Here is a 13,296-nt window from a genome sequence, read left to right as displayed (position 1 = left end):
ATTGACCAAATATTATATTGTGGAAGCAATTTGTGTCATCTATAATAACGCATGATATCTTAATATAGGTTATGTCACCACTGAAATGATTTATTAAATATCTACCATAACGATTTAATAAATGTCCTACACTAAATATGATTTAATTTTCTATGAAGCAAGTAAAATGTATTTTCCTAAAGAAAAACAGACACGATTATAAGTGTATAACCTGTGCAATATTAACTGTTATTTTAAACAAATACAATGCGATTCAATTAATTTTTAAATTAATCGTGTCTGAAAAAATATCTTTACAATATTTGTTCTACAACAACTAGAACTGTTCTAAATACTAGTGTAAGGCCAATTACACAAACTAAAAAAAATGTGTATGACATTGTCTGAAATTAGTAGCCAGACAGTTTTCATACATAAAATAGACATAGGTCAAACTGTGGCCATTATTCTCTTCTAAAAGTTGGCATACTTGTTACACAAAGTCAATATGTCCTTGATCTATATTTTGTCGATATAATGCTCTGGATAAACGGGGTTTTTTAATGCATTTTTTATCAGAAAAGTAGCTTTTAGGCCAAAGGAAATTTTTATCATCTTAAAACGTTTTTTTAAAAAATATTAGCATTTCCCCCCAGGGTGTATTAATATGATTTTTGTAAAAAAAATAAAATGTCATCTAAAAAAAAAAAATAAAAACGAATGTGTTATTATTATGATATAAAAATTTTGATGCAGGACAAATTTTTGTGAACCAAAAAAATTTAAATCCCTTTTCCGAAAAGGAGGGAAGGAAGCAAAAATCTTTTTTGAGCTAAAAATTTTCTTGAAAATGTAACTAAATTTTTTATGGTCTTATCACCAAAAGGTCTTTTTTTTATAATGCTTATTTTAAGATACGGTTTTCATTTCATGTTTAAAGGGGTAATAAAAAATTTTTTAAATTAAATATAAACCAAAAAAAATTTCCCGTAAGAAATAAAAGCATATATTTTAATGATTACTTATAATACCAATACACATTTGCAGTACACATTTAACATATTCTTGGATGTTTGTAAATCCTAGTTACCTCATTTGTGATTTATAAATGGAATATAAAATTCAAACTGTTGAACGATTTACCGAGCGAGCCACAATATGAACTGAATAATGGTTTGTATGAATATATATATTTTTCACCAAGCAAGATTATAACACTTGCCATAGTTACAAAAGATCGAATAACTATCTAAAAACACATATAAAAAGAAACCGAGAAACACTGATGGCCATTATAAAAGTACACATAGCAATATAACAAGACAATTAAACCAAATTGAATGCTTGTTTTCAAAAGGTTTTTAATGTTTTCCTTTTTTGGTCTAAACGTCAATTCGTGACAATTAAATTTAGCTAAACTCATTAACCGAGATTCCAATATTAATTTAATGCGACCAATTTATTAACTTTTAGTGTGTCCGTCTAAAACAAATGAAATGACTTAAGGATGTAGGAGCGTTTACAAATTACGGTAGTTCAGTAACAATGTCGTAAACCATTTTTTTTAATTTGTAAGATATTCTACCGATAATATTAGACAGGCAAGTATGTTTTAATTATTCCTTTGTGATACCCATTTAAATTTGAAGAGATAAATGTTCCTATCAATTGATTTTTTTTACGACAACAAATAACGATATACGGTACATGCATCACCGTGGCGCTTTATTTTAAAATGATAATACCCAAACATGCGCCTGTCTACATTGCCTTCCTTGTTTCTGGCTACTTTAGACGAAGTACGAAATACCTCTCGAAAGAAATGCGGAAGATTTCATAAACGTAATCTTAAGCAGGTAACACCATGTTTAGAACATGTGCCGATAGTCGAAAGAAGATCTTATGATCACAATTATACATAGCCATCGGACTTTAGGGTTCAGGAAAAGTTGATAGATGTGGACATGGTAGAATACATGTGTTTTACAACAGACGAAGCTTGGAAAACTGGAAGGAGAATTGTGGAATTTGACACATTATCTGAAGGTTTAAAGTCATGTTTTGCCTGTGCCAGCCCTTTATATCTGGAAAACACAGTAAACAGTAAGAACTTTGGGCTTGCCAGTGTACTTGACATCGCTTGTCAGAAGTGCGGCAAAGTCAAACGTGTGCACACTGGTCGTAAGCATGGGAAAGTCTACGACATGAACACAAAGCTTGCAATTGGTAAGTTGTGTTTTTGAAAATTATATTTCAAAATAACTGTATTTTATCACTTAACCCTTTACTTCATAGAACTGGTTTGCAATGGTTATTTTAATATTCATTCAAAATTCCTAGCTTAAAGCCGTTTTCCGGTCATTTCTGTACATAGAGTCAACGTACCAGTGCTCAATCAGTTTTTCACAAAATCGCATAAAATCTCTTTCAGAACAAAAAGTTTGCTGGGAAACTTATTTTAATATTTTTGTGACAAAGCTGGCCCTTTCAAACTAACAATAAGCTGAAGCTTAAATTACACATGCCAGGATACAATTTACCACAGAGTTGTATATAGGGTAGAAAACCAGGTATCAAAGACAATTCACCTACCAGACATTTCGACCCACATTATTGGAAAAATGACACAGACAATTCACTCCCCATTTCTTTAATTTAAATTTTGATGAAAGTTATCTTAAAATTAGAATATGCAATAAACAAATTTCTTGTGTTTCTTTACATAATTAAAATTCATAAAATATTTAGTCATATTTAAATTAATTATTATAATTTATTACTTCAAAATAATATTTGTTACTATGTGTTAATATTTTTACATATTATTTTACATAAAAACTGTAAAAATTACAAATTCACCATAAATTTGTTTTAATTTGAGCCGTGTCACGACAAAACCAACATAATGGGTTTGCGACCAGCATGGATCAGCTTCTTTACATGTAATAGAGTTGGTAAGCGAACAGCATGGATCCTGATCAGACTGCGCGGATGCGCAGGCTGGTCTGGATCCATGCTGGTCGCAAACCCATTATGTTGGTTTTGTCATGACGCGGCTCATTTGTTTAAGTGCTATCAAACAACTATATTAATATAAGATGACATATCAAAGATATTAACATGTGATAATCATTTGCTCTTTAATCTCTTTCATTCTAACAACTCATTGGATGCTTATGACACATTATCTACAATATAATTTTGTGCACGCGCGACCAATTAAATTTTTTTGAGAAAGCCATTCAAGACATGCTTTCTTGTGAAATATGACATTTCGAGTGGATGTTTGTATACTTTTAATAGCCCTTTATCCCTTAACACTTTTTTATTTCATCCTTAATTGATTATAAAGCAAGGTGTTGAAAGAGTGGATGTAGAATAAACAATATGTTTTTCAGCACTTTAAGATAATGGATAATTAAATTATTCCTGCAGACAGTTGTACATGTTTGCATTATATAAACAATAAAAATATCAAGTCTATTAAATAAAAATAAATATCTTTATTTCCTCCAAAAGAAATGACTTTTTGATTTTTGTAACAATAAACATGAGGGGCGCATTGTCTTATCTATTTTTGGGGGTTAACTGTCTTGAGGGTTGAGTTGTCTTGGTTTTTTGGGGGTGAATCGTCTGGGGGTGAGTTGTCTTGTTTCCGTCTATACATGTAGATGTAAATATGAGAGCAAATATGATATGAAGGAAATGCTTTACATTGACAAATAAAGTGTTTATAAGAGTTTTGGAATTAACATATACTGGGTTGTTTGAGATTACTTATTTTCATATTTTTCTTACTAAAGTCACTCTGCAAACATAGTTAAGTGTGTAATATACAAATGAGCCGTGACACGACAAAACAAACATAACGGGCTTGCGACCAGCATGGATCCAGACCAGCCTGTGCATCTGTGCAGTCTGATCAGGATCCATGTTGTTCGCTATCAGTTTCTCTACTTGTAATAGAGTTGGTAAGCCAAACGCATGGATCCTGATCAGTCTGTGTGGATGCGCAGGCTGGTCTTGATCCATGCTGGTCACAAACGCATTATGTTGGTTTCGGCTCAAATGGTCTACGCTTCTTGTGGCGTCTTCCCGATTTGTTTCCGTACAGCTGCCATATTTGTTTACATGTTCATCAGTTCATAGCCCCTGTCTTTTATGGAAAGCAGGGTTTTGATGAATTTTGGGCACCTTTCCTATGGAAATCAATTGGAATCATAAGAGTAAAGGCAATTTAACAATGTATTGTCCACATTTGTCCTAAATTATCATTATTTCAGTGTTACTGCTAGTGCTAGAAATGTATTTTTGTACTATTTAATATTGTCTGCAAAATGGCCAATCTTCTACCAAACTTGGGGTACTTGTACATGGTGTAAAGGTTACAGGTCAGGTACAAAAAGCACACACAAACTCCCAGGGTTTTCCACTTAAATGCATAAAGCGTACACAAATAGAAGTATTGGTCAAGCATCAGGCTGGTCGAGCACAGGTACTGTGACTCTAGCTCTGGGGAATTCACCTAATGCCTGGGAGTGTAATAACGAACTCTATTTTTTTGGCCTTATTTAAATAAAAATAAAATAAACAATGTTATTTCTTTGTAATAAATAAAAAGTTTTTTGTTCTCCTTTTAAAAATACCATTATATACTTTTTTTTTACCCCAAAATAAATGGAAGGCCAGCTTCCCTAACCTGTGAAAATAGCCTGCCTAAATGAAGCCAGTGCTACATGTACAGTCTAGTCAACAGCATAGTTGTTGTGTTTTTTTTTCCCCCACCAGAATGATTTTTGCATACACATGTTTATATCACATGGCGTCTTTAAGACAATATTCAGGTATCATGATGATGTAGCCCATACACTCCAAATTTATCATAGGACTGTGGCATTAATCAATGGTTAGTGCACATTTGCCATGTTTGAAAATGGGCTATTATTAGTATTTAATTAATCAAGATAATAATAAATATGTATTAACCTTATGCAAACCTTGTCGCACAGGCCTTGTTATAGAATAAAAAAAAGCAAAGCTGTCATTATTATTCAAAGTACCATTTAGTTTAAAATACCCAATTATTAATTGCTTAGTGTTATTTCAGTTGTTTAATTTAGTACATTATACAATTTTTATTTTTCATTTTTTCAGCTATGGCACATTCTGGAGTTGGTGTTAGACAGATAAACATTATTTTATCTGCATTAAACATTCCACCTGTCAACCATTCCTTGCTTGTTAGGAGGTAGGTACATGTACTGTATGAAATGTAACTTAGTTTTTGTTGACTTATGTGGATGTTAAATACTTACATTGCTTTTATGCTACCAATAACATCTGAATTTTTTTCAGAGTATCTGCTTGTTTTGATATTATAAAAAAGTCATAGGAAGATTTCCTTAGGACCAAAGAGAGCTGGGCATAGTAGAATCTTTTACACAAATATATGCCCATTCAAGCCTTTTTAGATTTAAGATTGTTTTTTATGGCTACTTCTCAGGAAGCAACCAATGACTGGAACAGTTCCAGTGGAACTCATTGGATATTTATAGGAAACATAACTCTACCAAGAGGAACTGTTCATATTAATATGACTGTATCATGATCTGATCCACTGAATTTTTTTAAAAAGATATGCAAGTTTATACATTTTTTAGCTGTAATTTTTGTCCAGTCCAGTTTTATACATTTCTAACTGTAAATTTTGCCCAGACTATTACAGGCAACCACTTACAGAAACTTAACCACCATATTATAGTACATGTATACAACATGTATAAGTAAACAAGTATACATGCAAATATTAATCACAATGAAGAGTAATAATTTTGTACAGTTTACTAATCTCTGTGTGTTTAATTTGGGGAGCATCCTTTGTTTCCATCCTGCTACACAGGTTTAATAGTAGTATAGTGTTGAAATGAATCATTTTAGCTGCACATATATCACTTATAACATTGGTAGTTAATGTTATTATGTCCTTTATTCAAATTATGAAAATAAACAAATTATTCTTTTCAACATAGTTCCTTTAACATAAAAACATTTTTATTTTCAGACAGAATGAAGCTGGACAGGCATTAGAGGATGTTGCCAAAGCCAGAACTGAGAAGAATTTGCAACAGGAAGTTAACTTGAATTGAGAGTAAGAAATTAATTGTTACACAGTTAACTTCCTGTTAATTTCTCCAATGCCTATAAGTTGACTGTAACCAGACATTCATTACCCTTGACTGGTCAAATTATTTTAAATTATCTTATTCTTGCTGTAACTGGCTATAATTTTGTTATTTGTGAATGTATTGACTTCATATTCAGAAACAGCATCATTCAGGAAAAAACCTTGATGTTTATTTAACTGTACTTTACTGACATATAAATGACCTTGACATTAAAGGTTAAATTACTGAATTTCAGCTATGTCATTTATTTATGAATTTGATTTCTCTAAAACATTTTTTTATTATAATAAGCATTGTCCATGTATGGTTATGGCTCTTGTATAGTTTCTAAACAATAAAGTAATAGGTTGCAGCTCACATAACTATGATTTTAAGTTAAACCTTTTGTTCTTCTTACATTTCAGAATTCACTGATTTTATATGTTATGAAACATGTTTTACATAAGCTATCAATTTCAAGTATTGCTATGATTTTACGTTTTTTTCGATGTAGACAGAAAAATGAAATTGAAGTCAGTGTGGATGCTGGGTGGCAGAAAAGAGGGAGTGGGAAGGCATATGGTAGTTTTTCAGGTAGGCATTCCAAAATACAATATAACAAAATTACTTGTGATATGAAAAAAGTCAACAGTCTGAGTACCAGAAGTTTTGAATTGTAGCACTTTGTTGATTTGTCTTTTAAGGTTGACTGTTTTGACTGTTGACAAGGGTGTAGGCCTAACAATTTCTTGTTATATAAAGCATAATTGAATGAGTATAATTTCAATACTGAATTTATTGTTGAATAAAATTACATTATGCAAGCCTGTCGCAAGCATTATTATGCTCCCCGAAAAATTTCGAGGGAGCATATAGTCAGCGCCTTGTCTGTCTGTCCGTCTGTCTGTCCATCTGGCAGTCCGTTGTCTTGTCCGGAGCTTAACTTGATAACCCTTGGAGATAATTTGTTGAAACTTCATACAGTGGTAAAGGGCACTGAGGGGGAGTGCAGTGTCAAAGAACCATAACTCTATTTTGCCATATTTTTTAATTATCTCCCCTTATAGAAAAAATCTTGTCGGGGGGGGGGGGGGCGGGGCATAACTCTAAAACTATAAGAGTTATCAACATGAAACTTTGTAGGTGAATAGATCTCAATGAGTAGATGTGCAGTGCATAAGAACAATTACTCTTTTTGTCCTAATTTTGGAGTTATTGCCCTTTGTTAATTTTAACACTTTGAACTTTGTCCGGAACATAACTCATAACTCTAAAACTATAAGAGATATCAAAAAAGTCGCTGACTTGAGATCACAGGTCCCTCACCACTGTAGGTTCGATCCTCACTCGGGTCGAAATCTTTCATGTGAGGAAGCCATCCAGCTGGCTTACGGAAGGTCGGTGGTTCTACCCAGGTGCCTGCTCGTGCCTGAAATAATGCCCGGAGGGGCACCTGGGGTCTTCCTCCACCAATAAAGCTGGAAAAAGTCGACGAAAAATCTCGGCGGGACGCTTTAGGATGACCCGACTTGAGTGTACGGTCGCCCATATGGGCTTTCCGGCGGCGATCTTAAATAAACGCAATCAAAAAAAAAAAGATATCAAGATGAAACATTGTAGGTAGATACATGTAGATCTCATTGAGTAGAGGTGCAGTGCAAAAGAACCATAACTCTGTTAAGCCTCATTTTTTAATTTTCTCCTCTTTTAGAAAAATCATGTCCAGGACATAGCTGTAAAACTATAAGAGATATCAACATGAAACATTGTAGGTAAATATATCTCAATGGGTAGATGTGCAGTGCACAAGAATCATAATTCTGCCTTGACTAATTCTGGAGTTATTGCCCTTTGTTTATTATTACTTTTTAAAGTTTCCGGGGACATAACTCGGAAATCATAAGAGATATCATCAAGAAACTTTGTAGGTTGATAGATCACATTGATTAGAAGTGCAGTGCTAAGAACAGTAACTCTGCCTTGCCTTATTTTTGGAATTATTGCACTTTGAACTTTTTCCAGGGACATAACTCTGAAACTACAAGAGGTGTACTTTCCTGTGTCCAAAACCTATTCGGGGAGCATCACCCGGCTCAAACTGGGCTCTTGTATTATTTTATTCAGAATAGGTAAACAAATTTACACATTGTTTGATAGTTTGTGACAGTATGCAGCTTAATAAATATAACATAATTCTTTATAGTTTGAAATTATCTATGAGCTTAGAGCTTGGCACACAGCCAATCTTAAACATGATTGTGTTGTCTTTCATTTATATTGAAAAGCTTTTGTGACGGGGGTATATTGTGACAATGTTGCCCTTGTTAATTTGTATTTCTTATCTTTTATCACTTTCTTTGTCTATTTCAGAACGAACATCACATACTACTCAGATAGCAGCTGTACATGATTCCAGTACATTTTCTACATATGTAATGCCACAAAGGAAAATGTCACAAAAGGCAAAAGAAGTGACTGGTTTGTCCATAGCTGGCCAGTCCATGTTCTACAAAGGCAAACCAATTGATTACATGTGTATAAATGAAGCTCTAGGCAGGTTCTTTGATTTCTTGCAGAAGTGTTCCAGTTTACCAGTAATATTAGTAGGACATAACATCAAATCCTTTGACTGCAAAGTTCTCCTGCATGCTGTGTACAACTGCAATAAATACCATTACCTTCAGAAGTGTGTACAAGGTTTTATGGACAGGTTAAAATTTTTCAAAAAAACATATCCTGATCTCTTACAAGCAGAGGGCATTAGTGCGGAATTTACTTGGGAATTCATATACTGCTCACAATGCACAAGAAGATGTTATTGCGTTGCAGACTTTGGTAAATTCTGTGCATTCAGATGAAAATGTTAAAACAGAACTGTCATTTAGTTTAGAAAAAGCAGTTCAATCATATGAATATGCCTGCAATATCTCCAGAAACATCGCGTCTTTACAATCAATACTTGATAAGAAAATTATCAGCAAGGGTATTGCAAGGTTGATTGCTGGAAGTGGTCTCAAGTTTTGCCATTTATGTATTGTATATAAACGTAACGGAACTGATGGTTTGAGAAGGCTATTGTCAGAGGTGTCTTATGGTAAAGTTCGAGTAACAAAATCTGAAAGAATAATTACAGATGTTGCTGACTATATCCATCTCATTTATAGTAAATGAAATTCTTGAACATTTACAAAATCTACTTACAAGGATTATACTATTTATTTCCTGAAGGATATTGGGCATTTTTTGTTGTCAGTGTCTAATGTGACATTTAGTGAATTCTGTCAAAACACTGTGATCATTATATTCTATTTAAAGTTTTTTCCACTTTGTTAAGGGCGCATATTATAAGGATCTTACACAGACTGTCGGTACAGACTGGAATATCTAGCTCGAGGGTTATTTTTCTGCTACGTTTTGTATTTTTAGGCCTCAGTACCATCAATATATTTAGGTATGACTTAAAGACAAAAAACAGACTGATGTGCAAATAGACATACCTATAAGTGCAATAAGTTTTTTTCTGCCATACATATAGCCATCTTTCTGCTAAGTTGAAGAACAGATAGTTTAAATGCATAAAAATCTTTCTCCCTACATCAAAGCTACTTTTTTGCTAAGTTGCAAATTTTTAGGCCTTTTTAGCTATTGAGATATTTACGGTAGGTGTGACAATAAGGGAGACAAAAAGACTGACAGACGGACAAATAGCCTTACAATATGCATCATTTCTCCATGCCACAATTAAAAGAGAAATATGCTGCCTATTAGCAGTCTTGATTATTTTTTTGTGAAAGTGATTTTAATGCTAAAAAGTGGGTGGGGTATACTTTAATTATGTCAGTAAGAAGCAAAAATTAAAATTGAAACATATATTTGACTGTTGTTATGGTTGTAATATTTAAATGTAACAACAATTTTAACTGATATAATCCAAATGTTAAGTAAAACTCTTATTTTGATGGTAAAGTTAAATTGTCTCACCTTTAAATAAGTAAATTTTGTAAATAAAAGTACTACTCTTTTAGTCTGCATAATGAAAAAATTTCCACGGTGACATATCAATTTGATTATTCAAAACTTTTAGTAAAGTCATTGTCCACATCATACTTTAAGAACACGCATATAAAAATAGTTTTTTAAGAAAAAAATGAGATTTTTTAAATACTACCCATATACGGAAAACAGTGTTTTTAATAGTTATAGCAGATACAGATTATTTAATTTTGTTGATGAATTTTTCAAACATTCTACCAGTTTTATGATCTATAATCTGTTTAATAGTGTAAACTATTGTATAAAGCTGTGAAATAAATCCGTACCAGTTCCAGTTGTGGTATTTTAGTTGAATCAGTCAAAAATATATAAATATACCCTAATATGAAGGACTGAACAATCTTTCAAGCCTTGCCATTACGGTAGTTTGACAAAACATGGCATATCTAAAAAAATATCACGGTGACCCATATTTTTCTTTGCATATTTTTCAATGATATGAAATAGTCTCTCAGCATGAGAAATACTAAGACAATCAAAACATTTTACAAAATTAATATAAACGCTCCTACATCCTTAAACTGGTGACACATATCGATTAATAATCTTTGCACCGATTCAATTTACGTCAAACTATCTCCACGTGTATTTTGCATATTCTGTATCGAAATAAGAAAGCACCTGCTTACTTTTATTAAGAACGTGCTGATTTCAAACATATATAAATTATTGTTTTAATTTCTTTTATTTTAATAGTTTTGCATAATCATGGTTGTATACATATAGCACAATTAATGTGTACTTGTCTAATATGTATGACATCATACTGCTCTGTATAATTAAATCTGATGTCAGAAAATGAACGTATATATTTTCTCATGTAGGCAGATATCAAATTACCAAGCAAAGTGACTGTATGTTTGTTTATATATCGTGACGTGATAATAAAATGCCACCAGACTTACTTAATATTAAGCGAATTTTCAACATGTCACATGTGAAGAAGTTATTTCGTGTATTCTAGACAAGAACGAAACAAATTTCTTGCGAAAAGCACATGCAATGCATATTTATAAATATAAGACATTAAGGAACATTGATGATGTTTACTATTATCCAATCTAGAGGTCCGATAATTCAACATGATTGTCCGCATTTGATTTTGTCAACTGTCACTGTTGACAGACAAACATTCAAATAGTTAGCATGCATACAAAATAATCAAATAATAGATAGGGATTTAGAAGTGTTAACGTACTAACTCGTATTGTTAATAATACATTTAAATTTGATGGAATTTGATCAACTAACATTTCAGAAGTTCTTTGAAAAGAATATGCGTTGTTACAAGATCTACTAAAATTTGTTAAATTGGGTAATACAATTTACACGAAAAACGTACCGCATCGTTTACCCGCAATAAACGTAAAAATTATGTCAGTCATTTTTATTTTCGACAGACGTATCTATTTAATACAAAGGACTTAAACGATATTATTGACAGAAAGGATATTATTCCCCTGTCTACTCTTTCCATGTCAGTTAATACCTATTTATTTTATTCTCCGTTTGAAACTTTGTTTTTTAACTTTTGCCGAACTAAATATGCATAATGTATTAAGAAAGTATTTTAATTTGTTTTTTTATGAAACTTATATAATTGATATTACACACGTATTTTCTCCAAAAAATAAAATATGACCTTCCACATATTATTATTATTATTATAATAATTAAACTCACTCTTTCCTTCCGTTTTACCTTTTCCAAATAAATAGACGTTTTAACCAGATATTCTGACCAAATAGCTTCTTGTTCGACAAAAATCATTGACATAGTTTTATTTTTTAAATGTTTAAAAGGCTATAATTTAATCGGAAATTATATTGTATTAATCATAATATATCTTTTATTACAGTGACTTAGAATAGGACCCAACATATTTGAACGTAGTTTCATATAAACATTTTCAACAAATTCATAGCTTTATTTTAGACGCTAATGTTTATCTAAACCTGACATTTGTTCAGCTCACAAAAAAGGTTGAAATCAAGCAATATCGACACTTATTTAGATTATGATTTGCATGTTAACTTTCAAGTGCATAAATGATAAACATTGATCTTGCAAAAGAATTTTCTAAATTCATAAAGAGCTACAGTTAAGTCAAATCCTATAAAAAAATACCTTGTACTTTAACTCATCAGAATAGAACTTTTTGTTGTTGATCGAGAAAAAATCAAGTTACTGTTCCTGACCAATAATAACACACAGAGTTGCATGTTTCTTGAAATTTATGTTATTGGCCAACATGTAAATACATTAACCCAAAAAGGTCATAAAGGCTATTATCAAGTCAACTTAACCTGTCAGAGAAACGTTTATAAATCTAATTTCATGCTTGAGCTGTTTTCACAGGACAATAATAACATGCTTTCAAAAGTATATGACGTTGCATAAAAACAAATAATTGTTACGACATGCAGGGATGAGTTACATAGTTCCAATATAATTCTTAAAAAGTCGAACTTAATGAGTCATTAAAAAGAACAATTACCAATTGAAATAATATTGTCACGACACGTTTGATTGCAAATAGCATAATTCATATATTCAACAAATTTAAATTTTAACGGAAATTATAATCCTTTTCAGAGATAAATTTCAAGTTCATCTTGAATTATTAATAATTTAAAACTTATTCCAATATTGTCCAAATATTAGCAATGTAAATCAATGCAAATCAAAGCTTTCTATGCAATTTCCTTTATGTTTCCGAATCATAACACAATGTTCAAACAACTTCAATTAGCGTGACACCTAGAATAAAATTTATTGTTTCAATTATCATATAAAGCGGCAAATTACCATCTGAATCCTATAGAAATGCTTTGGCACAACTTTTATACATTCTAATTGAAATGTTTTGATTTTTTAAAGTAATTCTATGCACACAGCTACTTTCAAGGTTGGAATAAATTTCTTTAAACTTAATAGCTTTTATTTTTTTCAATTACGGATTAATGTAAGGAAATAAGCCCGATATGAATTAGTAGTATGCTTTTTTGTGATTTATAGGTTTTGCTATCGCAATTATTATCATTTAGTAAAAGTTTAAGCTTTCAGTCTATAATATTTCATGAAATTGTGAAGATAACTT

General features: G+C 31.7%; 1 protein-coding gene across 1 annotated transcript; it reads left to right on the top strand.

The window, feature by feature from the left end:
• Nucleotides 1-1,514: 1,514 nt before the first annotated feature.
• Nucleotides 1,515-6,738, top strand: LOC132742674 (uncharacterized). Its single transcript, XM_060731138.1, has 4 exons — nt 1,515-2,205; nt 5,134-5,227; nt 6,041-6,127; nt 6,658-6,738. The coding sequence occupies exons 1-3, from the start codon at nt 1,944-1,946 to the stop codon at nt 6,123-6,125; spliced, it is 441 nt and encodes a 146-aa protein (XP_060587121.1). The 5' UTR covers nt 1,515-1,943; the 3' UTR covers nt 6,126-6,127; nt 6,658-6,738.
• Nucleotides 6,739-13,296: the final 6,558 nt, after the last annotated feature.

This window comes from Ruditapes philippinarum, unplaced genomic scaffold, assembly GCF_026571515.1.
Source record: "Ruditapes philippinarum isolate M1 unplaced genomic scaffold, ASM2657151v2 ctg866_1_1_1_1, whole genome shotgun sequence".
In the NCBI taxonomy this organism is placed as follows: domain Eukaryota; kingdom Metazoa; phylum Mollusca; class Bivalvia; order Venerida; family Veneridae; genus Ruditapes; species Ruditapes philippinarum.
The sequence above is the reverse complement of the archived record's forward strand: the minus strand, read 5'-3'. Positions and strand labels throughout refer to the sequence as shown.